We start from the raw sequence: 27,777 nt of genomic DNA on the forward strand, positions 1-27,777 counted from the left end.
ACAGGCTTCAGCGGAGAATGGGATTCTGCTAAGCTTTAAAAATAGGCCTTCTTTGAGCTTCTGTAGCTTAAATTTTTTGTAGAGAATTACAGTTTGATTGCTTCCATACTTCTCCCTCCCATCTCTCCCTTCCTTTTGTCTCCCGGCTTGTCTGCAGCTTCTCTCTTCCCCTCTCCCTCTTCCTCTGAATCGTCTGACTTCTGCAGTCCCCACCCTGACCCTGACCTGAGCCCTCACCCCTGTGGTGAACTCCATCTTAGGATCAGGAGACTTGGGAACCTTGAACCCACTACTGTGCCCAAGGCTTGGTAGGGGTCGATCTTGGTGATACCCCACACACAGTGGGCAGGGAGCTCGTGGCCAGCATTTCCATGGCTTCTGCAGAATACAGTTGGAGTCATTCGAGGTTATTATAAAATGTACACACACTTTCTTCTCTTGTTTAATTTACATACCCCTTCTGAGTTTCATCAAATAGCTCTTTTCTAATACCATGAGAATTTATATGCTTAGTGGAAAAACATCCCAGATATTTAATCACTACTCAGAAAAATTAATTAAAGAACCATAAACAACCCAAATACAAAATACTGCCATAGAAAAGATGATAAGTATCCACTCAGACAAATGGGGTTAGAATTTATTAAGCAGACGGGTAATGTAAAACTGGTCAAATTCAAGTGTGCTATTTTCTGTTTCTACCTTTTTGCTTTCTGAAATTGCCAAGGCTTTCAGTTAAGTCACTTTCAGAGTTTGATGGGGAGGATCATGCTCATTGTCAATTAGGCTGCCATATTAAAACAAAAGAAACCACAGCACCTTTTTTCATTCTTTTTAAAAAATCCCTTATTGCTAGAGGGATATTTTAAATGCACCGCATTGAATTTCTTCTTGAAAGCTGTGGTTGCTCTGATGAGCTATCAATCCAGTGCAAACTTTCCTAGTTTAATCATTAGAAATGTCTTTTGAGTTTCTACCAGGGGAGGAGTTGTGCTGAAATGGAATATAGTCATTTACCCACTAATAAGTGAATATATGTCAATTTAGGACACCCTAAAGACTGAGCCATGTTTTTCATGTTCCCCCATAATTCTGATGCAGCAATAGAAAATTTCTATTAAAGGACGATTCACTCATATAAAAAGGTAACATAAATCTTCCTTTTTCATGTGTATTTTTTAGAAAGATGAGACAAGATTTTAGGCAAGATGGGTCCACACCTCAAACCCCTTTTTTGTCCAGTTTACTCCTGGGAGAACCCTCAAGTTCTTTCTAGAGTTTCATTGCAATAACCCCATTTCAAGTCCTTTTGCTCAATCTTGAAATCTAACAGATCCTCAAAATCCTATGGTGCGGGTGAAACGATGCGATGATATCTGGGATTTATTTTAAATACTAAAGAGAGAGAGAGAGAGAGAGAGGAAGTGGGTAATAAAACATTGGAGAAGAAATTATAATAGGGGTTGAAACTAGGATTTGGGTATATGGGGGTTTGTTATGCTTGTGTGTGTGTTTGACAAATTCCATAATAAAAAGATATTTTAAAAAATGTATTGGGCAACAGTAGAAAAACAATCCCTGCCAAAGGGCTACCAAAAACCAAAAAAGTGGTCTGTTGGTTAGCACCTGTAGTTGCCCATTCCTAATTCTTGATTTCCAGAAATAGAAAACGACCTAGCTCCCTTTTCATTTCTCTGAAGTCAGCGGCCATCCCTGATGCTTTCTTTCCGGCAAACTCCCTTTCCTAACCCATAAACTGAATATCTAAACCCAAGGTTGGGGCCGATTAATGGAGCTTCCGTACTCAGCTCCCCTCGCCAGAGTGTAAATACCCATAAAAACTAGTATCAAAAGTTCGTACTGAGCGCTTCGTTTCTCTGAGAGCTGGGCCGAACGGAGCTGGAGCCTCGGGACAAAGGAACGGAGGCTGCTCCTTGAACAGTGTCGGGTGCTCCAGACCTGCTCAGCGAGGGTCCCCGGAGCCAGCCGGAGGTTCTGGGGAGGACAGGCCAACCAGGCAACGCCAGTCCAGGACTCACCTTCCACGGGGGACAGGTGTATTGACAAAGCCACAGAAGAGGGTATGGTGAGGGGTCGGAAAAGTTAGAATGAGTAAGGAGATGAGCCAGCGAAGTATGTCACCAGGCTGGTCAGACAGGGTGAATTTTTTTCGTAGGGCTGGGTATGATGCCTGTATTTCGCCCACATGACACTGCATGTGCTTATTCACTGTGTGTGGATATGCACGTTTGATGCGTGGATGTGCGTGCATATCAAGGCACACACATCGTTATGATTACAGCATATAACGTACCCATAAAACTCTGATCACACCTCAGTGTGTACTTGAAGGGGTCCTGAGTTCCTCTCCCTGGCCGCTGCGCTGGTGAATTTCCTTCCCTCCGTCGCGTTGTGCATTAAGAATTCGCAGCTGGGAAGAGGGCCGCGGGAGTTCTTCGGTGTCTAGGGCGAGATGGACTCCCGCGGGCCCAGGCCGCCTGGCTGCCTACGCCGCGTTCTCAGCGAGAAAGCCGAGCCCGGCAGGACCAGGCTTATGTGCAAACCCCCTAATTCCTTCAAATGCTCGATATCTTCAGTGTATTTGTTGACTTAAAGAATGCACTGCCCAGTGCTGGTTTCCTGTTTTGTTGCAGGCGTGAGCATCAAGCTAGGGTGGGGGTGGGCGTCCGCGGGTAAAATTCCTTTCAGTCAGTGGCAGCGTCGGGTACAGAGACCCCTCGTCCTTTTCACGTCGCAGCCGCACGGAATTCCCCGGGCAGTCCCGCGCTTGCCCGGCTCCCCGGCCGAGTGACCCGCAGGTCACTCCTTGGGTGGCGCGGGTTCCGCAGTCCAACAAGCCGGTGTGCCCCGCAAGCTGGCCGCGCACAGCGAGAAGGCGTTTCCTCCTTCCGGTGGAGCCCTTCTCCAAGCTCCCTCTGCTTCTAACCCTCGCTCCGGTCCTTTCCGCGAAGGCTGTTTCCAGCTCCAGTGAAGAGCGAGCAGTGGCACTGTCGGGGAAGAGAGCGTTCCCACCACCGCTGCCGCTGCCGCGGCCGGCCGCCGGCTTCCGAGTCACTTAGGCCTCCCAGAGCCGAGTCTTGGAGGCCGGAGTTTGCGCCAGTCCTGGGGAGTCCACGCGCGGCTGGCTGGGGCTGTGCAGTGGGGAATGCTGCTCCTGGGAATCTGGAAGCTGGTTGTTCTAAAATGGTGTGTATGGGGTGGGGGTCTCTTTGCTCAGGGACTCTCTGAGGGAAACAGGGCAGGGCTGTACAAACTGGAGTCTTCCTTGAGTTCCTGCCGTCTTTTCTGAGGCTCTATGCACTAGTGGCTTTGTGGTATCTGAAACAAACAAACAAACAAAAAACCCTATAGGCAGCAAGAGAGCTGCTCCTCCGAAAACCTGCTGTTCTTAAGATCCACCCCGTGAAGGGATCTTAAAGGCAAAGTGGAGGTCCCTGTGGATCTTCCTTACACTTCCACTTTCACCATGCTAGCATTTGGTCACCACAGTGACCATAACCCAAAACTATCCCCACAGCTTTGAGCCTTTTACTAACTTATTATTGTTTCAAATGCACAGAAATCTAGAACAAAAGCTTGAATCGGTGACTTGATCGGCCATTTTCCTGCCCACTGGCCAACTTCAGCCCAGGTCTCAGGATTTACCCTTTCCCCTAAGAAAGAGGGTACAGCTTCCCTGATGGGGACACCCAAAATGCCCTCTGTAAGTAGTGCAGTCCCCCACTTGCTCTGTTCTCAAATGATCTGCTCAAGTTTGGCTTCAGAGGTGCTACACTGTTTGACGGTTTCATCTCTCTTTCTCTCTCCTCAGCCCCTCAACCAGTTTTTCCTCTGGCTCTTTCTTCCTTTGCCATTATCTGTGTCCCAGCCCGCCTAGGGTGGGAGAGAGAGGGTTAAGATGTTCTGCAAAAGTGGCTTGTAAAGCTGCTTGGATACATTAAAAACACATGAATATCCTGAAATACAAAGTGTCTTTAGAACCAACCAAGGAATATTTATCCTAATGCTGGATGGATGCAAAGAAATAGTGCCAGGGAGCAGTGCTGACAGCCTCCTCTGAGTTAAAGTGAGAGCAGGTAAATTTCATTTGCTAATGAAAATCAAACTCAATGAAAACCTGGTTTCCCTTTGTCCTTTTCTCCTCCAATCCTGGAAGCCCAGAGCTCCATGGGCCAGGCTGGCATCCAGTCCCCGACTCAGAAAAACCCAGCCACGGTCTCTTCTTCAGTGAGAGGTTTTTGTGCAGCCAAGCCCTGCAAGGCACCCTGGCCTACTCCAGGAGGTAAGAAGCCTTGTCAGCCAAGACATTTTGGTGCACTGAGAAAGGCTCTGGCAACTCCTTAAACAAAGGGCGTACTACAGAAACTACCCTCCGGTCCTGCCTGCGCTGCCCTCTCAGGGGTCCTGGGAGAAATCTGGGTACACCAGATGGTACCTGGGAAGTGACTGCAGCCTCTCCCACCTCCCCCACCTCTACTCCTGCAACCCTCTGCTTGGCTGTCATGCTCAAGGTGCCACTGCTGCCATCCGATCGTAGTGGGTGCCCTGGCTTCCCCATGAAGAGTCTGAGGATATAAAATTGTCAGGTTGATGGTGCCTCCGTACAATCCTATAGGAATTTCTGAGCTTGAAGAACAAAAAAATCAGAAGGACAGACAGTTCAGAAGGTCGGGACCCACTACCTTGGCAGGCAAGCAAATCTTGACCTTGCTGTTGGAAAAAGAGGAAAAATGCTAGGAGGGTCTGTGCTTGCTTCCCAGAGCACACTTGTCTTCATTGCCCTCCGACCTTTCTTTTGCCACAGGACGTCAGTTTGTTGACTGCCTGGCAAGGAAAGCAATCATATTGGGAACCATTAATAAATGTCTTATCTCCCTCAGCAGAAGATGGGAAAGGAAGATTATTTTTGCTTCAAAGTGAGTAGAAATTCTGAAACTCAGACCCCAAATTATTCCCAGAGCTTGTTCCACTTCTATAAACCACTTCCGCTAATTGGTGGCTACATCTCAATACTAACAGGACATGCAGGCATTTAAAGACAGTGGGGGCATGCCAGGAGGCCATTGACATGCTTGGTAGAAAAATAAAATATAGATTGAGATCCAAGACAAGAAGGGAACAAGCAGGGTGCCTCCTCTAAGTAATCATGTCTTGAGAGGGTTTTTTTTTTTTTAATGATAGGGACACATGGGGAACTAAGAAAATGTCCAGACAAATTTGATCACTAAAGGTGCACCATAAATCTCAATAATTCAGGCCCCAAGCTCTTCCTTGGTGAGAGCGCATTTAAGTGGCAAAGCTTAATTTGAGATGCAATCCAAAGTCTTCCCCCAGCACCATCCCTTCCAGACAAACCTGCTTGTGGCTCCTCGGCAGACAAGATGAAATCTTGTCTCACCATTTTTGGTGAGGAGGGACCCAGTCGTCTGTGGAGCTGAGGCCCTTCCTCTGCACGCAGGGTTCGGAGCTCCGGTGAAGTGGGAGGGGGAGGGAAGACTGTGGAGCTGGCTTTGGCCGCCTTGTGCACCGGCAGCTGCCGTCATGGCCAGAGGTGAGCTGGCACAGGCGCCGGCTAGTAGGGGCTCCCCAAGCTGTATTTTCGTTTTTCCGGGTCTGGCTGGAAAACCAAAGAGGCTCAAAGCCCAGGCTGAGCAGGGCAGAGGCAGAGAAGAAGAGTCGGTAAACACGGCCCCAAAAACCCCACCAAGGCAGCAAAAAATTCTGGGCAGCCAAACAGAGTGAGAGTCGAGAATTTTAAAAAGAGAGAGAAAATTAAGAGTGAGGAGATGTGGGCAGTGGGCCTTTTGCAGCCGCCTGGGTCTCCACGCTTGCATGGCAGTTCTCATGCTGGCTAGACTGCAACTTTCAACTTGACCTTGGCCTCCAGCCGCGTCTGACCTGTATGTAAAACCTCCTTCAAGTCCCCAGGAACTGGGGCCTCGAACCCTACCCTGCGTCTTTGTCACTGTGAGTTTTACAATGCACTTGGAGGGAGGAAGGGGGGTAAGTGAAAGGGCCAGAAAGTAACAGAAAAATCAAGTCCCTACAGAAGCTAGTTCCTGAGTCTGCAAATGACCAGTCAGGGAGAAGGTAAACTGGGGGCAAATCAATATTTACCCAGAACTGCTAGAAAGTCAAGAAGGAAAGGGCACACTGGGGTGGGGGGGTTGGCTGGTGGGGGGTCATAGAAGGTTTTATTGGGCGACACTTACATTGGTCAGGACAAACCCAGGATCAGGACAGATAAAAGCCCAAGCCCAGTCACATTGGTCTGGACCCTGCAGGAAGCCCAGGGGCGTTAGAGAGCAGATGGTGGGGTGGGGAGGGGGCAGTATGCATGCTGCTCTGAGTTTAGGGCTGAGTCTGCAAGCTAGGAGCAGAGGACAGGTCCAAGCCTGGCTTCTCACCAGTCTGCCTGGGGTGGAAAAGAATCCAGCACTCTCCCCAGCTCTACTCCGGTAATGTGCCCGCTTTCACTTTGAAGCTTGTTCCCCTTCTAAGCATCTGACTAGCTCACAGTAGCGAATCAGGAAGTGGAAGTATGTGCCCCATAAAGCAGCAGGACCCCCAGAACCCCTCACCAAAACATGGCAGCTGCAAGAGGGGTCGCTGCTTGGTTCTTCCAGCACCAACACCCTACCATGCTCCCAAGAGAAGGTTGCATTTCCCAGGCACAGAGGAAAGGCTTCTTGGGCAAAGAAGGACTAGGCAACCACTGCAGGCTGGAGATCCTACTTGAGGGGAAGGCAGGAAGTGGCTCCAAAGAGCCCCTTTTTCTTGTCCCCAAATAGAATGAAATAGTGAGTTCCCAGGTGCCTGGAGAGTCAAGTCCGGTCCACAAAGAAGCTGGAGGCGTTAGGGCCCAGAAGGGGGGGGCTTGAGTCCCAGCCAGAAGCACAGCTGAGGCTTGTTCCTTTTAAGCCCCTTCCAGAACAAGCTAGCCAGACTGGCGAGGCACGAGCAAGGATGAATGGTGCCCACGGATCGCTCGCTCTATCTCAAAGTCTCTGGAGAAGGAAACGTTGTTATCGGCTCAGAGCAAGGAACAGGCTGTATACCTAAAAGTGTGTGAATGTGATTGAGTATGTCAGTGTACACCGTGTGTGTGTGTGTGTGAGTGTGTGTGTGTGATGAGTCGCTCTGAGCCTACGAATCTAAATGCAAACATGTGAAACTGCTTACTAACAGTGTGGACAGGGAAGGGATGGGAGCTCCTAAATGCAGTCCAAGGCTCCAGTGGAATGTCCGGGGACCCACGAGCCAGGCATATCCTCTGGAATCGACAAGCAGCAAACACCCTGCCACTGTTTCCCTGGAAAGAGCAAAATCGGGACTCCATCGAAGCCGAAAGCGTAGAGTCAGTCCTAGGGTCTCACTGCAGAAATACGCGCCGGTTCCTGGAAAGAAAACAGCCTCAAAGGCCCCAAGAAACGCTCATTCTGAGTTAGGCTGGTCCGGTCCTCCCCAGTCTCCCATCCCTGACCGCCGGCAGTATTACCTGACCTGTCCCCACCGCTCCAGGTCGCAACCCAACCGCGCGCCCACTTCCCCTCCCCGCCTGGTTGCGCGGGTCTGGGCCCCAACGGGATAAAGGAAGGGAAGGGGGGCGGAGATGGGGCCGCCCTTCCCTCCCTGCCCCACCCGCACGTTCCCCCGCCTTTCCCCGGGGTGAATGGTGCGCGACCGCACGGCTGGCGCTGGCGCTGGGGACGGCGCGGGGCCGCGGCCGGGACGGCGGGTGCACCGCGCAGAGCTGGAGTAGGAGCCGCCCGCTTTGCATACGCCTGGGCGGAGCGGGGTGGGGCCGGGCCAATGGGCGGCCGCCTGGCGCGACCCCGCGGGGCGCGATCCGCCCCCCTCGCTCGGGCCCCGGCCCCGCGCCGCGCGCTCTTCACTTCTTGGGGGCTTTTTAAAACAGCGCCACTGGGGTCTTCTCCATGCGGCTCGGGCTATGACAGCCTCCGTGCTCCTCCACCCCCGCTGGATCGAGCCCACCGTCATGTTTCTCTACGACAACGGCGGCGGCCTGGTGGCCGACGAGCTCAACAAGAACATGGAAGGGGCGGCGGCTGCAGCAGCAGCCGCGGCAGCCGCTGCAGCGGCCGGAGCCGGGGGCGGGGGCTTCCCCCACCCGGCGGCGGCGGCAGCAGGGGGCAACTTCTCGATGGCGGCGGCGGCCGCGGCGGCGGCGGCGGCCGCGGCCAACCAATGCCGCAACCTGATGGCGCACCCGGCGCCCTTGGCGCCAGGAGCCGCGTCCGCCTACAGCAGCGCGCCCGGGGAGGCGCCCCCGTCGGCCGCCGCCGCCGCTGCCGCCGCCGCCGCCGCTGCCGCCGCCGCCGCGTCGTCCTCGGGAGGGCCTGGCCCGGCCGGCCCGGCAGGCGCAGAGGCCGCTAAGCAATGCAGCCCCTGCTCAGCAGCGGCGCAGAGCTCGTCGGGGCCCGCGGCGCTGCCCTATGGCTATTTCGGCAGCGGCTACTACCCGTGCGCCCGCATGGGCCCGCACCCCAACGCTATCAAGTCGTGCGCGCAGCCCGCCTCGGCCGCCGCCGCCGCCTTCGCGGACAAGTACATGGATACCGCCGGCCCAGCGGCTGAGGAGTTCAGCTCCCGCGCTAAGGAGTTCGCCTTCTACCACCAGGGCTACGCAGCCGGGCCTTACCACCATCATCAGCCCATGCCTGGCTACCTGGATATGCCGGTGGTGCCGGGTCTCGGGGGCCCCGGCGAGTCGCGCCACGAGCCCCTGGGTCTTCCCATGGAAAGCTACCAGCCCTGGGCGCTGCCCAACGGCTGGAACGGCCAAATGTACTGCCCCAAAGAGCAGGCGCAGCCTCCCCACCTCTGGAAGTCCACTCTGCCCGGTAAATGGCGCCCTATTCCCAGCTCTGGTCTTCCGTCTCTGCTCCAGCTTCTCCGCTCGCACCCGGGCGATGCCGGGTGCCCTTCTGTTCTCTTCCTGGTCTGCCCTAGAGGCTCTGCACCCCTGGGAGTCCGAGCATGATTGGCTGGGGCTGCCTGTGCTGCCTTGAGTTGAGCTGGCCCCTGGCCCTCCCTGGGTGAAGGGTGGCTGGGAAAGAACTTGTGGGGACCCAGGCTAGCTTCCCTCTCCTTCTGCGCCCCGCCCTCCCCAGCCCCTGACACCAATTTAAAGATGAGAAATTGACCAGAAAACAGCTCCCCAAATTGTCCCTCTCTATTCATTCTCTCAAAAATGGCTTCAGTGTAGAAGCTTCGAGTATTGGGACGGGCACCCAGGAAGGAAACAGGCACAGAAGTGCTGTACCTTAAGCCTGGCGCTAAGGTGTGGGCCGCTGGACCAAGCTCTCTCTCGAGGCTGCCTACGCGCTGCTCCCGCAGGATGGCCGGGTTGGGGAAGTCACTGGAGCCCTGGGCGATTTCATTTTAGTTCAGAACGAACCACCTTTCCCACTGACCTTCTAGGCTTTGGCAGAAGGCAGGATTGTACAGCGCGTGGCAAAGAGCAGCCGGGCGCTGCAAGGCGGGTGGCTCAGTTCGAGCTGTCGCCCATGGCCTGGCTGAGGTCTGATCCCTGTGTAACTTGCCTTCTCTCTTATCTTCTAGACGTGGTCTCCCATCCCTCGGATGCCAGCTCCTATAGGAGGGGGAGAAAGAAGCGCGTGCCTTACACCAAGGTGCAGTTAAAAGAACTTGAACGGGAATACGCCACGAACAAATTCATTACTAAGGACAAACGGAGGCGGATATCAGCCACGACGAACCTCTCTGAGCGGCAGGTCACAATTTGGTTCCAGAACAGGAGGGTTAAAGAGAAAAAAGTCATCAACAAACTGAAAACCACTAGTTAATGGATTAAAAATGGAGCAAGAAGGCAACTTGAAGAAACGCTTCAGAACTCGTTGCTTTGCCCTGATAATGATAATGATGTTTAATACTAACTGAAGAATGGGAAAGAGAAAGAGACAGACACTGGCATTTTGCTCTCCTGAAGGAGATTTCTTTCTCTTTAATGGAATCTACAACTGTTTTAAAACGTTAAGAAAGGTAAAGCCTGCCGGTTCTTCCGCCAACCCCACCAGCCCAGCCCGTTAAATGTCAAACGTCAAACCCCAAAATACGCAATTTCAGATAAGTTACGCAGTGACTGAAATCTTGTAAGTATTTATGTGATCGTTATATTTTAGGGCACTGCGTTAGATGGTAATAATCTGGAAGCTGGTTACAAAATCAAGAGGCCATTGTAAACATCTGCTTGCCCGTCTTAGGTCGCCATTCTCTTTGCATGTTAAGTGTCTGCTCAGGTAAATCTTAGTAAAGTTCCTACCGTTGTTGTATGTTCTGCAAAACATTTTATGTATAGATTTAGAGGGAAAATGAGAAGGTACTGAAATAATGATTTTGGACTATTTGCTATGAAGGGAGAAAGGGAGAGAAAGCTCTTCTGAGGATCATTTGTCTTGGTAGCATAGTAAAACCAACGAGCTGAACCTTTCAGGCTACGAACCCGGGTTGCTAATATCCTTTTAAGAATAATTTTTCATTGCTTGTAACAAGTATATTTTCTGGCATTTGGATTATATTTACTGCCCCAGTATCAGTTATTTTCCAAAGGATTTGGTATCTTTTTAAAATGTTTAAATCATCAGATGATCTGCAGAATTCACTTTATGTGAAATCTTCAGGGAGTTTCTGTCCCAACATGATGAACTTTGGTTTGAACCCAATTCTTTTTTTCATTTAAATTGGCATTTCTCAACATTTGCTAAACATTAGCGGGAGAAGTCATTTTCCTTTTTAAGAAAACTCAGAATGAAAATTAATTTCCCTGAAATATTTAGGTGTCTACATTCTATATTTTGAGCTATTAAAAGAGTAGTATTTTTCCTTGTTTATTAAGTTATCAGACTGCATTAGAAAGATTAGTAATTCATCTTCACAGCACATTTTTAATCAAGCAATTATTTCAACCAGCACATTCGTTTTGTTCATATTCACTATAGAATGATATCTTGTAAATAAAGACATTCAGCACACTGTGAAAATGTATTTCTGCACCTGCTTTTTAAATGTTTCTACTAAAAAAGAAAAAAAAAGTAGACCTGTAGATAGTGATATAGTGATATTACTTCTGTTAATAAAATAGTCACTGTCAATAAAATCTGAAGAAAATTCTCTTTACTTTTTCTATGCTAAATGTGCACTGCACAGAAAGAAAAGGAGCAGGTTTGTCTTACATAAACCAAGGACCATTCTTTATTATTATTCAGTGCTTTTTTTGCTACTAAATTTTTAAGAAGAGAGAGAAACCCCTCATAACTAAAATCCTTAAAAATGATAAGTGCTTCAAGGAGATTAAAGTGTCAGGTATTCTGAGAGGGAGAAAAAAGAAAGGAGGAAGAGATAGTATGAATTCCCAGGCTCCCTGTGGAAAATGAAAACCAGTTGTGTTGTATCAGCAATGCCTAGGCTGTCGTATTTTAAAATCTGCTGTTGGGTTTGCATGTGTCTGAGAGGGCAGGTTTTGATATTTGTTGAAATGACAGGACTACGAAAGGCCTTAAACCTTGACCTTGACGAAAAAAGACAATTTGTGACCTTGACTTTTGACAGCTCATGAATTGGCCTCAGCTGGATTAGTAGATCAAGGGCGCCACCTCGCGTTGACAAGCCTCCTTGTAATTCTTCAACCAAGGGAATCAAGAGCTCTTACCTCCTTGACTTTAGAGATTCAGTACTCAATTATTTGGCTCCAGAAGGAGCAAATTTGAATATATGTAAATTATACATGTCCCTGTATATATGTAAATATATATCATATATGTGTACACATGTATACATTTGCATATTAGTGCTTGTGTGTGCTTGTATTTATATTTGTAGAATCTGTACAGATATCGTATCATTAATTGCCGATGACCCAACATATTGTAATTTAAGGTGATTTCTAGAGTTGAGGTACAAAATGTACTTTACAAGATGAAGCCTTGCTCCTTTTCTCTAATGGCCAAGTTTGATTTATCTTCACCGTGGCTTGCTCTGCATCAGATTTCTGCAGATCTGCTTTAAAGCTGTATATTTTTGTTACAGTCTAAGAGGTGTTCTTAAATCACCATTCTTTCCTGGTCCTCATCCTCCAAGGTGGTCTCCAACTCTAATTAGAGCTACTGGGGAGTCTTTAGAGCAAATTAAGATTCAGATGCCTTGCTAACTCTAGAAGTCTAGAGTTACATTTCAGAAATTCAAAGAAACCCACCTCTTGAGAGGTCAATAAAGAGGACTTAATATCTCATATCTACAAAATGACCACAGGATTGGATACAGAACGTGAGTTATCCTGGATAACTCAGAGCTGAGTACTGCTCCAGGGTGGTGTGCAATCTTATATTGATGCTTGTGAATCTGCCATTTGATTTGTGGGAGAAATAAATATGTTTAATATTAGCAACTTACATCAAAACTATAATAACAATATTATTATATCTACTGTTAACCTCTAACAACAATCAGGTGCTGTTTTCAGAGTCATAAAGAATACATATGTATGTTTATATATTTAATACACACATAGGATAATGTGTTTCTGTCAAATCCATGCTATGTGCATATGTATTAAAACCTTGGTGGAGTCAGTAGCCATGGGATGCGGAATTGTGAGATGCAGGTTAATTTTATCTCTATATTAGAGGAAAGTAATAGCGAATGGAAGAACCAGATTCATCATTTTACGGAAAATAATATTGATTGGTTACAAAACTGGCTGCCAGAAACCTCTCCAACCTCTCCTGAGGACTCACAGCTTCTTTATAGATGAGAATTATGGAAAGAGTCTCTAAAGCTGTCTCAAAAACAGGCTGGTGTTGAAACACACATATTGAAAGGTCTTGAGAAATTCAGTTATATTTTGCTGCCCTGAGGATTTTCACTCCACTTGTGGAAACAAATAAAAATGTTGCTTCAGACCTACCTCTCCACCTCTTGTTCCAAACAGTACTCCATTTCCAAATGAGCTGCCATCAAGCCAAAATACCAACTTTCTCCCAAAATGTTTAAAGTGGTGGAAAATCCCCTCAAAGCTGGATCAAACTGTGTGTTTAAGAACAGCTCCAAAGGGGACTCTTCTGTTGACGGGGGATATTTTTCTTTAGATGTAAGAAATATTCTGAGCCTCGACCCTAGGAAGGAGGCCAACAGCAGCTCTGCAGCCGGAATACCGCCCCTTTCGAAAGCCATCATCACTACAGGAACCCTGGGTAAAGTAGTAGCCTTCTTTTTTTCTCTCTCTAGTTTTTGAAACTGTAATGACAGAAGATATTTCAGGGTTGTTGTGGGGTTTTTTTCTCCCAGTTCTAAAATGGTCATTGATAGTGTCGATCTTACCCTAATTCCTCCTATTTAAAATTTCTGTGGATCTACCAGATAACCTGAGGTGAGCATGGATTATTTATGATGGCTCCTTTAATGCCCAAATAGCAATCAGTCTAAAACCTTAAAAAAAAAAAAAAAAAAAAAAGGCATCCAAGGGGAGACCAGCCACCTCTTGAAAATTAGGAATAATAGTGCCAGCCACTGATCCATGAATAATGTTGTTGAAAACCTGATTAAAGTGTTTTTTTTTTTCTAAAAAGAAAACTCTTCCTGAATAAAAAATAATAAATATGGGACTTTAAAAAAACCCTACTTTTTTCTATCTGCTCTCGGTACTGTCTTATTTATTTAGTTATTTTAAATGGATGATTGTTAAATGTCACTGTGCATTTTACTACTATTTGTGACTGATGCAGAGCTGAAGCCACCCATTCAAATTATGGATTTTAAAAAAATTAACAGAAAAGGAAAGAAAAAAATTAAGACAACCTAGTTGAAATCTTTTCTTAAAAATTCATTAGGCAGCGAAATTCAGCTGCAGATGAAACATTTGTGTACGGAGAGTTGACACAGATTTCACTTTGTAATAGATGTGAGTGCACATTGCACTCTGCTGCATGTGTTTGGAGGGCTTGGGGAAGATGCGGTGTCTTGCGTCTTCTGCGAATTCCCGAGTTCAGGAGCAGAGACGAAGGTTGCCCGAGACTGCTAAACCCCAGACCCAGTGGGTTCAGAGGCGCCCTCCTGGATTTGCGGACCTCTCCCGAGGAGACGCTAGGGGCTTGCTGATTTATGCGCATTCCTTTAAACTTGATCGAATGCGTGTCAGCCGACCAGGACCTGGAGAATCAGAGAAATGTGCAGCGAGTTGCTCACATCCCATTTCTCATAAGCAAAGATGTAGTGTTATCCAAAAGGCAGAGGAAGATTTATGCCTAGGTTTTAGGACAGACACGATAATTAAGTTTTCATCTGCTAGGCCGCCGGGTAAATAACAGCTGGCCTCATTCTTTATGAAAATGCCCACTCAATCCTTGCACATCTACGTATCTCTAATGAATGCCTGAGAGGTGCTTGCTATTTTCAATTTTATTTTAAAGGGAAGAAAAAAAGACATGGGCGCAGAAAAATTCCTCTGGAAAAGCAGCCAAGGCCTTGCCACAGTTGATTTCATTTCTGCCCGGCTCTCGTGGTACTGAAGAGCCGGATCCACCGGGCACAAATAATTACAACGGATCTCAGAGATTTCCAAACCTCTGCGGGAGGTTGTGCGGAGACATAGGGACTCCCCCAGGTACTGGGGTGTGAACTCCGAGAGCCACCCAATGTCGCACCCCTCGGGAACACAGGCGCGGCCCCAAACTCTCCACGCTTCTACAAGAACCCCCTACTCAAAATGGAGGCTTAGGCCCGTGGAAAGCCGGCCTCCCTTGGACGGCATGCGGGCTGGTCCCGGCTGCGGCAGGACAGCGGGCGGAGGTCCCGGCGCGGAACCGCGAGGGCCGGGACTGTGCGGGTGAGTGGCCCCACAGCTGAAGGCTGACGTCACCGCAGGCCGCGTGGGCCTTCGCGGGGCTCCCCGGGCGCTGCTGGATCAGGACGAGCCGATTCCAAGGAATGTTTGGTGCTGGTGCCCCCTTCCTCTCCCCGCCCCACCCTCCCCAAGAGAATAATCGGGTATTTAATCTCTCCCGGTCTTAATTCTTGGCAGCGTAGAAGGTGGTTTGCAACGGGAAATAAAACTTGACAGGAGCATTTTCTCTAAAAGGGGTTTTGAGACGAGCTGAAAAGAAATCATGTCTTTCTCTACCAAATACTTCCGCTTTCTGAGCCCGGAGCCGACGGGTGGGAGCGACCCGAGGGCGCGGAGAGCGAGCCGGGCACGCGGGGCCACGCTGTGCACCCAGCAGCGGCCGCAGAGTCCACCCGGGCGGGAGGCGGCTTTGGGCCCCGCTGCGCCCCGCGCCTCTGCCACGCTCAGCTCCGCTGGGGTGTAGGCCCCGGTGCCGCCCGCAGCCCGAGGCCGGGACCCGGTGTACGGGACCTTGGCACCCTGAGTAGTACCCAGGAGGTGCCGGTTGGCACCCTGAGTAGTACCCAGGCGCTGGCTGAGGGCGGCTGGGGTTACGCAAGAGAAGAGGGCCCTGTAAAGGGCCTTAAGGAGCCTGGCGTTAGCTCTCAGCCTCTGGCCTGGGGAGTAGGCGACAGCAGCTCGCAAGAAGGGTGGTGAGAGCAGGGCTGGGGGCTTTGTTTCCCGCCGCAGGTCTGCGGACACTGCACAAAATGGAGGGGGAAAGAGGGTGAGCGCGCAGCAGGCGTGGGTTGAGCGGGCTGCTATTGGGTGGAAGAGGCTGGAGAGAGAGAGAGCAGCGTCCCCCTCCCCGCGGCTCAGCGAGCGCCCTCCTCTTGCGCCTTAAAGGTCAAGTCCTCTGCGCCACGGCCGCTCCCATGGTCAGGGCCGGTCGCCGCCGCGGTCTGAAGAAGGCACAGGACGCACAGTTGGCTGGGCCGTCATTCCAGCGGCAAGCGGGTTTTGGTAGCCTGGGCTCGTGCACTGGAGGCAGAGGTTCTTCCTTGAATTGCAACTCTCCCATCCCCAGCCTTGTTGGAAAGGAGTCCTCGCAGCCATGGGTGGCCCAGGCTGTGTCCCCGTCCCAGAAGAGCGGGGTTTGCCCCAGTCCGGCAGAATGCGGAGCCCGCTAAGGCCTAGCGAGGGCGAGAGGGAGTGCCTGCAAGCCCAGGGGAGAGGACGTGGCTGGATCGGAGTTCTGGGTCCTGGTAGGAACATGGGGCCCAGTGGGGCTGGCCTGGCGGGGAAGAGGATAGGGGAGCCAAGACCCTGCTAGAAAGCCTCTCCTGGGGTCCCTGAGTCCAGGCCCTCCCTCAGTGCATGGCAGGCCTTTGGTGCGACCCTTGATGCTCTTCTCCCGCCTAAAATCTTCACTGAGATGTGAGGCACACCCTTTTAAGGTAAATGCCCCTGACCCCCAGTCCCCAAGAATCCCTCACTGGGCTCTGCAAGGGAGAGAGCCCCTAACCCCCTGCCCATAGCCTACCTGCAGCAGGTTAGAGCATCAGGCCGTGTGGTAAACAGCTTAAGCCCGATCGGCCGCTGAGCCTATCTCTCCAGGTGAACCAAAGAGAACCTGCAAAGAATTTCTTTTCATGGAAGCCAAAAATCTGTGTTGTACCTCTAGGGTTACATGGACGGGCTGGGCTATGGGGGCATATATAGCAGAAACAGTTGTCTGTAAATGGGTCCCATCGCAGAACTGCCTGGCAGGATGAGTAGGGGAAGAGGCCTGGATGGGGTGGTGGCTTTTCTCAAGCCTGGAATTGAGCCACCATAGGCACTGAGTGGAAATAGGAAGCAGTTGGAGCTTGGTGGCCTGGGGGCTTCCTGTGAGCTACAGCTGTGGGGACCCAGACCCTAGGACCAGAGCCAATCTTCAGGTTGGGCCACTCCCTTTTGTCTTCTTTATCACAGACACACTGCTGGGGAAACCCGTTTGGGCCGAAGCTGCAGAGGGAATGGAAGGGAGACAACGAGAACTAGGCCTTCACCCTTCAAAGTCTCCCCTACCCCATTTGTTTCCACTCTGTAGGAAAAAAAAAAAAAAAAAAAAAAAAAAGTCTAACCAGTTGACAACAATAAAAATAAAAATAGTTCTTAAAGGAAGTAATCTTCTCTTCTCCCTTCAGTTTGAGATTCACTAAAGTAAATGATAACCAGATTGCTTGGGTACCTGAGACCCTCAGCTGAGCCCTGTGCCCCAATCTGCAGTGGCCAGAAGGGTATGGACCTTTTCAGATGTTTGGGGGCTTTGGAGGATGACTGAACCTGCCAATCAGACCAAGCAGAATTATGAGGTCAATTTCAGGGCATTACCTGTTTGTGAGCTTTAGGGAAGTGAAAGAGAGCTTGGGGGAGGGTGGGGTGTCTCGACAAAGAGACAAATTAACCCCTGCCTCCACCTGGTAGTGATAGAGGTGATCTGATTTTTGATCGAAGCCTCAGTGCTGCCTCTGGGCAGCTCCTGGAAAATGTGATGGATTGGCAATGATCTGGCAATAAGCCATGCCCTGATAATAAATACTGGGCCTTCCCAGACAACTCACCTCCCCAGCTCACCACGGAAGACAGATGTGCCACCAGGAACCCTTCGATTTGGAAAGAGATATTCCTAAAATGGAGGAGAAGAGCTCCGTTGCCATTTCTACCCAGGGCTTCCCGGCCAGTTCTTGCACCTGTGTGCAATATGGTCACCAGGGTTGAAACACTCTTCTGTGTAGCTTTCTAGAAACAGTGCGACATTTGTGGAAAGAGGAAAGTAAGGGCTCAGGCAAGCAGGCGGAAGCAAAATATTGATGGTGCCCTAAGCAATCCACAAAAAGAGAAACTTAACTGTAGCCATCGAGGAGTGAGATTCAGTTTGTCAAGTGGGTCCTGACCCTTCCCAGGCCTATCCCATCTGGGTTGCTTAGCCTAGAAAAGTAGGAGCTGGGTCCGCAGAAAAGGAAGAAGTGTTGGGGAAGGAAGGAGGGTAGAGAAGGGAGGGTAGAGGGAGGGAGATAAGCTGGACTTGTTGGGGCCTTGGGGTGGAGTAATCCAAAGAAGGGAGGTGGGAAACTCAGTTCAGGCTCTGGTGGAGGGAGGCCCAAAGTAGGGGGAGAGTCAGGGACCTAACAGCTCTCTTCCTCTGTGCCTGAGTATTGGGTGCCCTCCAGTGGCACCTCAGCCCTTGCTTAGTCTAGCAGAGACATCAAAAGAGGTAGGGAAGAGGTGGGAGGTCCCAGCAGGTGAGACTGGCTGGAAGAAGGCAGGGCAGGATTAGGAACTGTAAGGGGTACAGAATCCCCCCTGGGAAGGACAATGGTGACTGAGGGCAGCTTGGCATTGACATTGAGGTTGGACAAATGCTGGGCATTCAAAGGGCTGCATGTGCAAGCACTGGGGACTTCAAATTCTCAGATTTCTGGGACAAGGAGTAGCTGCTGCCTCCCAAGCCAGCCCCAAGGAGAGAAGAGGGTAGCCCAGTAGCTTTGCCAGTTGGAGCTGGGAAGCCTGGAGTGTGGAGGTGCTCCCCACCACCCAGCTGTATCCTCTCTTGGAGTGAGAGGGTGTTAAGCTGCCTGTCAAGTGACGATCCTTGCAGCTCAAGTCCCTTGAATGACTGCTGGAAACGCCCCCAGCACAACAACCGCGGTGACAAGGCTTCACATTGCCCAGTGCACACCGACCGCCCCGAGGCCACGCCGCCTGGGCACTGCCCGACTGCGCCTAACCGCTGCCTCCCGGACCCCTCCGGCTGCAAGAAGAAGCAGAGGCGGCAGAGGCGCCTGGACACACTTTATTCCGATATTCCGCTTGCGAAGGCGGTGGAGCAAAGCGTAAGCCTCAGGGATGGTCGTCCTCAGCGAGGAGGGTCCCGGAGGTGCTGTGCAAGCCCCCCCCACCCCCGCCGCAACCTTTGGGGCCAACTCAGACGAAGCCTCGGAAGGGCTCTGCCTGTTTTGCTGACCAAATCTCCTTGTTAGCCGTTTCCGCCTGACAAGCCTGGCGCGGGCGTCGGCCTTCTCCTCTCCGGGTGGCCACCTCCAAATGCCGCGCGGGGAGCGATGGGGCCAGGCCCCGCGGAGGGCTGCCTGGACCTTGAAGTTTGGAAAAACAAGAAGAGACTGAACCGGCTCCCTCCCTTCTCTGCAGACACACACGCACCGTCAGGCCGCCGCCACTTCCTGCCTTTGTTTTTCTTCCTCCAAACATTTTTGGCCTCTTGCATTAGCCGCGGTGGGGTTCTGGGTTGACGATAAAAGGAAATACACGCTGAAGACAGTTTTCTGGAGATGGCCTGCGCTGTGGAGCTCCTGAGAAAGAACAGCTCCTGGGAAACCAGTCGCCAGGGCCAATGTCACAGCCTTATCCGCCCCGGCCTCTTCAAGAAATGGAACTCGGACTTGGCCTTCCGGGGCGGCCTTAGCCCCAGTCGAGTCTTTCCCAGAGCCCGGTGGGCTAAGCTTGGCTCTTGGACCTCCTGCGAAGCGGAACAGTCAATCATAGGCTCAGAGCAAAGTCAAAACCAAGGACTCAAAGGTCTGCCTCCCCTTCTTCCCCCAGATTTGGTCTGATCCTCAGAGCTGCGCCCACCCCTCACCCCAGCCTCCTGCCTGGCGAAACCTTCACATTCACACCGCCAGCATATTCCGCTCACGAGGTCAGGAGCGGGCAAAGCTGGGACATTGCGCAGCCCTGGGGACCTGAGTATCCTTCTCTTATCCCTGATGCTCAACTAAAAGCGTTCCGCCGCTCCAGGCTTTCTCCCTTCTGCTGAAATCAAAAGCCTTTTCCCTCATCCGTCTTCACGGCAGCGCCCCCACACACCCCTTCCAGTCTGCAAGTCCCTGCGGGCACCCCGCTTCGGTGCAGCCTGCCGAATTGCCCTGCCAGCCGTTCCCGGTGCGCCTTTCTCAGCCCTAGCCTTTCCTCCGGAATTCGCCTTTGTCTCCTGTGGACACCCATGGGATCCAGCCCTGCCAGCACCTTCTCGGTTTAGCCCTCGAGGAGGATATAGGAGGCAATGGTTATGCGGAACAGCGCACATCCCCATACCGACCTCTCTGCGGGGACCGCTGTCCCTGGCACCAGGGGAAAACCGATCTAATTAAGAGAGGGGCTGCGTGCCGCTGGGGGAGGTGGCCTGGCGTCCCCCGCTGGCGGGCCACCACAGCCCCGTCTGCTCAGGCACAAGCTGAAGTTGACTGCCAAAACTGCTATAAAACCGCAGGTCTGTCTAGAACAGTTTTCGGTTTTCCTAGACGCCCCCGGGTTCAATTATGGTCTTAAAAGCCCTAATACAAGTGCAAGAATTTGTTTGCCTTCACCCAGGGGCGGGGCGAGCCCCGCAATGGTGGCGCCTTTGTTATGGCAAAGTCACTGAAACCCTTCATGCATTCCTTTTGTTCGAAGGTAGGGGTGGCGAGGACTGGGTGGGCTTCAGGGAGGGAGTTTGGGATAGCCAAAATCAAGCCAGGGCACGCTTGAATACCGCTGTTTGAAACCTCTCTTCTGCCTTTTATATTCTGTATCTAAAAAAGAGATGCTGTGGAGAAACAAATATTTTGCCTTGTTGGTCACTGCTGGAAATAGAGTTTTTCGCTGCAGGGCAATTCTGTAAATGTGCTTCCCAGCTTTAGGAGGTCTGAAGCTACTCTTCTCCAATAACCTTCCTTCCCACTGGACCTTCACACTCACAGCACTTCTGCCCTCTGGACAAGCCACAGTGGACAAATATGTCAAGCTGAAGATGCACAAATAATTTCAAGTTCAGTTCTCAGGGATTCAAGGGACATGAAAGTTCTTGTAGCAAATCTTGAATAAAGAGTTCATTAAACCTATGTGTCCAAGTAGCTTGATTTGTGATGAGCAATCCTTGTAAAGGTGGGGGGGGAGGTGGAGAGCCACATAAACATTAATGCTAATAAATTAGTTTACTCGACTACAAAGTAATTACTCCATATTATTGATATTTACAGCAGGTATTCAAATGCAATGGTAGGCCATTATTTGGAGAAAATACATAATGAAAATATTTCTTTTCCAGTGCAATACATGATTAGATTTGTTATTGAGTCAGTTACAGTCAGCTCAGCAATAAATAAATAAATCGATGTTGACACTTAAATGCCAAAGATCTTAGAGTTTATACTCTAAAGCTCCCCAAGATATGTAAATACCTTTGGCTATTTCCTGGAGAGGGAAAAGGAAAAGGTTATCTTTTTCATTTTTTCATTTTCCTTCAGTAACACCCCAGCTCCTTCCAAGAAGAGAGTTGTTGGGAGGCCTCAGGTCTGGGCTCCTCTCAGCTCCTGGTCCTGCCTGGCTGTACTGTGTCCTCTCCCTTCTTTCACTTCCTCCAAACTGCTCTTCAATCCTGCAGGATGGGGAGCATATTTTGCCTTCTTAATTTATTTTTTTCTCTTCCCAAGAAAGCTAGACTCCTAGTAGTGCTATGGCCTCTATCCTTAGAGGAACCTAGCCTTTTCAAGGCATCCCTGTCTCCCCAGGTGCAGGGTTTGGGTAGCACCTCTCCTTTCTCTGGTATTGTATTCCTTCCGTGGAATAAGCAGTAGGAGAGGCACAGAGCTCTCTGAGTTTTTGCCCTGCACATCTCTTGCTTTCACTCTCACACGTTGCAAGGAAGGCGAATAGGAGAGCAGGCAGGTTACCCCTTTCTCAGCCACCTCTCCTTGGCTCTCAGCCCATCCTTTCCACCCTCATTCTCCCCACACCCCTGGAGCTCTACAAGCAGCCTGGTGGGCCCCCCACGAAGATGCAGCATACCCAGGAGAAGGCTCCTCGGATGTCAGCGCCTCTAAAGCAGCCCAAGGCTTGCCTCAATTGCATGGTTTCCCGAGTCCTCAGCTCCAGAAGACCAGGCAGACGGGTGGACCGGTGAGCAGCCGGGCAGCAGCCCCTGTGCCTCTGTCTCTGCCGAGTCACTCGGAAGCCCGGCAGGCAGCGAGAAGAAGGGGGTTTGTCCAAGGACAGAAGGTGGGATGAGGAGACAGGCAGGGAAGATGAAGGGAGAGGTGGATCCCGGGTAAGACGAAGGCCCTTCCGGGCCCTGCGGATCAGTGACAAACAGCGGGGAGAAGCCGTTCTGGCTGTCGGCGGTTTAGGGACGGACGGCACTAAAGCGCTTCGGAAGTGACCATGAATGCGAGCGTGTAATCAAGTCACCGTGCAAATCGGACAAGCCACGAGGCAGGCACATCCACGGCTTCAAACCCGGGCCCCGAAGGAGTTCCGGCTAGGTTCGGAGGCAGAGGTGCTTCCCAGAGCAAGTCTATGGGAGGGGGGTTGCGAAGAAGGGGGTGCAAATGCAAGCCTCCAGGAGAACAGATTCCTAAATCACAGGTCACACAGCGACGGGCTCCCACCTGGCTATCCCTAGCCCAGGGCATCCCTCACCCACCCAGGGAGCTGCGGGTTGGCGGGGGCAGAACAAGAGTTGAGTTCTCACCGCCCTCCGCACACTCGAGAACCAGGACCCTAAAATTGAGCACTAGCATGCTGCCTGGGGGCGCACCCCAGCCTCTCCGCGCGCCGGGAGGCCCCCCAGCCAACATGAGTTACGCCGGCGATTACGTGCTTTCGGTGAGAACACCGAGTGACGATCTGTTGCTTCCCCTGAGGTGGCTACAAAGAAAGGAAGCCGGGAGGGAGGGGAGGGGAGAAAAAAAAAAGGAAAGGGGGGTGGAAAAAGGCCCGGACTAGCTCGCAGCTTGTCAATTTCAACATCGGGTCACATGACCAGCACCTCCCTGCTAAGGATGGGGATAGATTTCCACGTCAGCTTACGTCTCCAAATTTCTACTTCACGGATCCGCTTCAAAGAGGCAGCTGCAGTGGAGAATCATGTTAAGCTCGGCTACTGCGGAGAGCCCAAGGTAGCCCAATGATGGATTTTGATGAGCGTGGTCCCTGCTCCTCTAACATGTATTTGCCAAGTTGTACTTACTACGTCTCGGGTCCAGATTTCTCCAGCCTCCCTTCTTTTCTGCCCCAGACCCCGTCTTCGCGCCCAATGACATACTCCTACTCCTCCAACCTGCCCCAGGTCCAACCCGTGCGCGAAGTGACCTTCAGAGAGTACGCCATTGAGCCCGCCACTAAATGGCACCCCCGCGGCAATCTGGCCCACTGCTACTCCGCGGAGGAGCTCGTGCACAGAGACTGCCTACAGGCGCCCAGCGCGGCCGGCGTGCCTGGCGACGTGCTGGCCAAGAGCTCGGCCAACGTCTACCACCACCCCACCCCCGCCGTCTCGTCCAATTTCTATAGCACCGTGGGGAGGAACGGTGTCCTGCCACAGGCTTTCGACCAGTTTTTCGAGACGGCCTACGGCACCCCGGAAAACCTCGCCTCCTCCGACTACCCCGGGGACAAGAGCGCCGAGAAGGGGCCCCCGGCGGCCACGGCGACCTCCGCGGCTGCAGCGGCGGCGGCCACGGGCGCGCCGGCAACTTCAAGTTCGGACAGCGGCGGCGGCGGCTGCCGGGAGGCGGCGGCGGCGGCGGAGGAGAAAGAGCGGCGGCGGCGCCCCGAGAGCAGCAGCAGCCCTGAGTCGTCTTCCGGCCACACTGAGGACAAGGCCAGCGGCTCCAGTACGTATAAAGGCAGCGCCCTGCGCTTTATGAAAGGGGAGTTGGAAATCTAGCGCAGCACCGCTGTTAAATTTTTATATGCTGTTTTATAAGCATATAAGGTTTATGAAGGGCCTTTAGGTTTCCCCCAACAAAACTTTGTTATAAAAGGCGGGATCACGTGGCGAGTGCTGAAATTGGCCGTGAAATACCCACCGGCCAAGGCATGCCTGCAAAAAAAAAAAAAAAAAAAAAAAACTCCCCTTTTCCCTTTTTTCCCTTCTCAGCTCCCAAGCCCGGCAGCTCGACCCCGCTCGGGGCCAGCTCCGGGCTGGGGAGCCAGAGGTGGGCGCCTGTAAATTCCCCCTGCTAGGGCTCCGGGAGCCTTTGATAGCGAGGTAATCCGGAGATTTTTATAAAAGCCATGTGTTGCGCCGGGACTCCAGTCCCGGCCGGGATTCAAAGGCGTCGCTGTTTAACGACGGCGCTAGGAGCGCATTTAACAGATAAAGTAGCCCGCTTAGCTCCAGCAATATATTAAAAGAAACAAATTAACCCAAAGTTGGCCTTTTTGTCCAAAGGAAGCCATTTTCGTCTGGCGTGGTGGCAATTACGTGCCTCCTTCTGCCCAACTGCATGTTATTCACAATTGTTATTCAATCTGTCAAAAGCGATTATTATTTTTGGGGGGGGTCTTGTGGGTCTTTTTTTTTAAAGGGGGAGCAAGTAGAGCCTGCCCGCAGCTTTGGGAAGCCCCCTTTCCCTTCACCCTACCTAAAATAGCGCCGCTGCTCTGCCGCGTGCAGGGTGGCTGTGTGGCCGTAGTGCTCAGCGAAAGCCCAGGGTAGGGGGCTTCCGCCGCCACCTCCCCACCTCAGGGGAGCCAGGAGGCTGGCGGAGGAGGCAGAAGCTGGTGGCCAGGACTTGGGCTGACAAAGATCCGGCAGCCACCCCAGATGTTAACGACTGCCCAGTCTTGGCTGCAGCCGAGGAAGACTGGGACTGGAGCCGCCTTTACTGCCTTGAGAAGGGGCAGCCCAGGTGCTGGAAGGTGAAATGTCCGCAGGCGGCTGTTTGTTTAGTCTGGCCGGCGAGAGGCAGCCGGCAGCCCCCACTCTGCGGCTTTCAAAGAGGCTTAGGCAGCGCAAACTCGCCTGTTGCTATGCGAAGCCCTCCGTTCTGTTCTGGGGGCAGCGGGAGCAGCTTCCCCGGGGGGCTATCTAGGGAGCTGGCTTTTATCTGTGGCTGAGCCTCCAACTGCGGCCCGTTCCAAGCCCACAGTCTGAGCGATAAAAGCAGGGGCTTGGGGAGACTTTGACGAGGCTTGGGCTGGACCACCAGTCCCTGTGGTAGCCGTTCTCCTCAGCTATGGGCTCTGGGGTGGATTGCAGCCCCCACGCCTGGCTCAGCCCCTGCCTTTTCTCCCTCCACAGGTGGTCAACGCACCCGCAAAAAGCGCTGCCCCTATACCAAGTACCAGATCAGAGAGCTGGAGCGGGAGTTCTTCTTCAGCGTCTACATCAACAAAGAGAAGCGCCTGCAACTGTCCCGCATGCTCAACCTCACTGACCGTCAAGTCAAAATCTGGTTTCAGAACAGGAGAATGAAGGAAAAAAAAATTAACAGAGACCGTTTACAGTACTACTCAGCGAATCCGCTCCTCTAAGGCTCCAGTGGCTGGAATTGGGTGGGGGGCTTCAAACGCAGGAGATAATATGCAGATTTTGCCCTTGACAAGGTCAAGCCACATAGTGACTTTTGAAAAAAGGTGTGCAAGAGAGGGATGCATGGAGATAGCCCCACAGGAGGCGGCCTGGGACTCTCTTGGTTAAGATCTTGGTGGTTAAGATTCCTAATAATCATTGGATTCTGAGAGCTGTGCATCAGCTAGAATGACAGGTTTGGGACCCCTGGTGGTTCACTCTCGGAACCTGCAGAGCTGCGGGCTGGGTGTGGTCTCCACTCGGGACTGGGCCCCCTGCCAGGTCCCCTGGAGGCTAACCCCTCCACATCCTCCCTCTACTGGGAGCCTACCCACCCCCAGGACCCCTGAGTCAAAAAGCTGTGTGCTCTCCAAGCCCAGTTCAGCTTGGGGACAGGAGCAGGAGGAAGGGGTAGGATAACTAGGTGCCCAGAATGAGGCTGCTTTCCAAAGCCAACGTGAACGGCGGCTGGACTTAGAGGTGGCTATGAGGTAGAAGAGGGCTGCAAAACCTTGTGGGAGAAGAAGTCTATGATTCCAGGTGGTGTTAGTGTCTTTCCACTCCTCCCAACCACCCACCACACTGATCCAGGCTTGAGTTCCTAGCCACCGCCTCCAACAGCCCACCTGGTTTTCCTTTCTACCAAATGAGGGTCTTCGTTCCAGCCTGCCACTCAGGCCCAAAGCCTCTTCGTAGAGTGGACTGTTCCCTGAGGTGGGAGACACGGAAAAGCCAAGAGGTTGCGGCCAGACCACTGGCCCCTGAGATCTCCGCAGGAAATGGCTGTGGAGTGCGGCAGTTTGGCAAAGTCTCCACCACACTTAATGAAGCTTGGATTTGCTCAGTGTCTGGCTGCGGAGCAGTGGGCCTGGCCAGACGGTCCCCAGCTTTGGCTATGAGGGCCTTGAGTCCCCCAAAACACCGGGTTCCAGCACCACACTCTGCCCTCATTGGCTCCGGAACTGAGCTTGGAAGCTTCCGGTGACCCTCCGAGAGCCTGAGAGTGAGGTGGAATTATTTTAAAAGATAAATGTTATATTATATATATATTTCCCTGAAAGAACCAAAGCGAATTTTAAAAGATGCAATGTAGAGGGGAAAAAAGATAATGAAAATATTTAAAGGCTCTATCTGTTTACAGTGTTCCATGGTTAAACTCGCTCACTGCTAAGAATATTTGAATGTATGCTTCATACAGGGATGGTGTTCAAAAACTTGTAAATAAAGGAACCATAACCAATTTTGTTTTGTTTTGTTTTGTTTTTTGCCATTAATTGATTTCCTTTGGGGTGTTGGAGGGGGTGGAAAAGGTGTTGAGAATGGTCTTTTTAATCTCTTGCAACATTTGGAAAGCGTTAGGGAAATGCTCAGAGGAAGCCGGCCTGCCCGGCCTGGGGACCTCATCTGGGAAAGCCAGGCACCCTCCCATTGAATCTCCTTTGCCTCCCTATATTAAGAAATGTCTGATAGCTCCATTTGTACTGGGAATGTTGGCCTGTCCTCAGTTCTGGTTCTTACCCACCATGTGTGTCGAAGCATGTATACAGGCAACAGGGCACAAAGAAAATAAAGACGGTGGAAATTTGAGTATCCTGGTGTGACATTCCTCTCCCTGATCGCCTTTTACTGCCAAATGTCTGCCCCCGCCCCAACACACCCTACCTAGCCCAGGGGCAAGTTATCAGGCCCCTGAGGGGGTGAGAAGGTGACTGAGTCAGGAATTGGCTACAATAGGAGCGAGGCTGAGAAAGCCAAAGTGGTTGGCTAGGTCCTTGTAGGAAGCAAACACCTGGGGATGGGGTATCTCAGGGCCTGGAATATAGGACTTTATCCCCTCAGACTGACCTCAGCCCTGGAGAGGGCCTTGGGGCCTGAGGTGGCCAATGGGTCAGACTCCAGGCTGTCCTCACTCACCTCAGGACCGGTAGGCCTGCAGTGGGACCATCCAGGGCCCCGTGGAGGCTTCAGCAAGAGGGAGCCCGGTCTGAGTTCCAAAGCAGAGCAGACTCCCAGGAGCCTCTAAGGGCACTTTCTCCCTAGCTCCCAGTGGAGGCTGCTTTTTCCCTTTGGGAAAAAAAGGATTCCGGTTTCCTCTTTGTTTGCTGCCTTTGAACTTCTGCCTTAAAATTGGACATCACCCATAACCTTGAGGAGAAGGGTTGAAAGGACAGAGCCTTTTGTTGCCCACCCCACCCTCTCTTCAGCCACCCAGGCAGGGCCAGAGCAGCAGATAGGGTCGCATTTGGAGAGAGGCCCCAGACCCCAGTCTGTTTATTTGTTTGTGTGTTTGTCTAACTGGCGCGACTGGGGAAATCCAGCTGAAAGGAGAGTGGGACAGACCCGGAGATGAATGTCTAGGTTGATAGGCAAAAACGCAGAGACGAACAAGGGCCTCCTGGGGGGCAGGGAGGGGGCGGGCTGGGAAGCCTGGGTTTAGGGAAAGACTTCCTTTGGGATGGTTAAAGATTAACCAAAGTCTCTCAAGTTGCTAGAGAGAGTCTAGCCAGGAGGACTGCTCGCGGGCGGGCGGCAGGCGGGCGCGGGTTTGATTTCTGAGCCC

The 27,777-nt window shown here is 51.8% G+C and overlaps 2 protein-coding genes and 2 long non-coding RNA genes across 5 annotated transcripts; 2 read left to right on the forward strand and 2 right to left on the reverse strand.

Moving 5' to 3' along the window:
• Positions 1-628: 628 nt before the first annotated feature.
• LOC105714001 (uncharacterized) lies at positions 629-7,469 on the reverse strand. Its single transcript, XR_001106712.3, has 2 exons — positions 5,377-7,469; positions 629-3,339 (listed from the first exon to the last, which is right to left on the reverse strand). It is a non-coding gene; the product is annotated as an uncharacterized LOC105714001 (long non-coding RNA).
• Positions 7,470-7,958: 489 nt separating this feature from the next.
• HOXA13 (homeobox A13) lies at positions 7,959-13,662 on the forward strand. 2 transcript variants are annotated; one of them, XR_010344091.1, is made up of 3 exons: positions 7,973-8,885; positions 9,607-10,157; positions 13,149-13,662. XR_010344091.1 is itself a non-coding variant. In XM_012447843.3 (2 exons), exons 1-2 carry the CDS (start codon positions 7,973-7,975, stop codon positions 9,849-9,851), a joined length of 1,158 nt encoding a protein of 385 aa, XP_012303266.3. In that variant the 5' UTR covers positions 7,959-7,972; the 3' UTR covers positions 9,852-13,662. The 2 variants fall into 2 exon arrangements, 1 of the variants encoding a protein (XP_012303266.3); XM_012447843.3 differs by having other exon boundaries at positions 7,959-8,885; positions 9,607-13,662.
• Positions 13,663-18,710: 5,048 nt separating this feature from the next.
• On the reverse strand, positions 18,711-23,167 carry LOC105714003 (uncharacterized). Its single transcript, XR_010344092.1, has 3 exons — positions 21,710-23,167; positions 21,103-21,299; positions 18,711-19,403 (listed from the first exon to the last, which is right to left on the reverse strand). It is a non-coding gene; the product is annotated as an uncharacterized LOC105714003 (long non-coding RNA).
• On the forward strand, positions 22,718-26,457 carry HOXA11 (homeobox A11). The gene is made up of 2 exons (XM_012447845.3): positions 22,718-23,535; positions 24,948-26,457. The coding sequence occupies exons 1-2, from the start codon at positions 22,827-22,829 to the stop codon at positions 25,178-25,180; spliced, it is 942 nt and encodes a 313-aa protein (XP_012303268.1). The 5' UTR covers positions 22,718-22,826; the 3' UTR covers positions 25,181-26,457.
• The last annotated feature ends 1,320 nt before the right edge of the window (positions 26,458-27,777 follow it).

The sequence above is a fragment of the Aotus nancymaae genome, unplaced genomic scaffold (genome assembly GCF_030222135.1).
Source record: "Aotus nancymaae isolate 86718 unplaced genomic scaffold, 86718_ANA_hifiasm-v0.15.2.pri h1tg000025l, whole genome shotgun sequence".
NCBI lineage: Eukaryota > Metazoa > Chordata > Mammalia > Primates > Aotidae > Aotus > Aotus nancymaae.

What these genes read in the sequence shown, in the direction of transcription:
- HOXA13 (XM_012447843.3), top strand. Translation starts at nt 7,973, where the DNA reads ATGACAGCCTCCGTGCTCCTCCACCCCCGCTGGATCGAGCCCACCGTC. An exon ending in CTGGAAGTCCACTCTGCCCG is followed by an intron (nt 8,886 to 9,606) that starts GTAAATGGCGCC and finishes CTTATCTTCTAG; the next exon opens with ACGTGGTCTCCCATCCCTCG.
- HOXA11 (XM_012447845.3), top strand. Translation starts at nt 22,827, where the DNA reads ATGATGGATTTTGATGAGCGTGGTCCCTGCTCCTCTAACATGTATTTG. An exon ending in GGACAAGGCCAGCGGCTCCA is followed by an intron (nt 23,536 to 24,947) that starts GTACGTATAAAG and finishes CTCCCTCCACAG; the next exon opens with GTGGTCAACGCACCCGCAAA.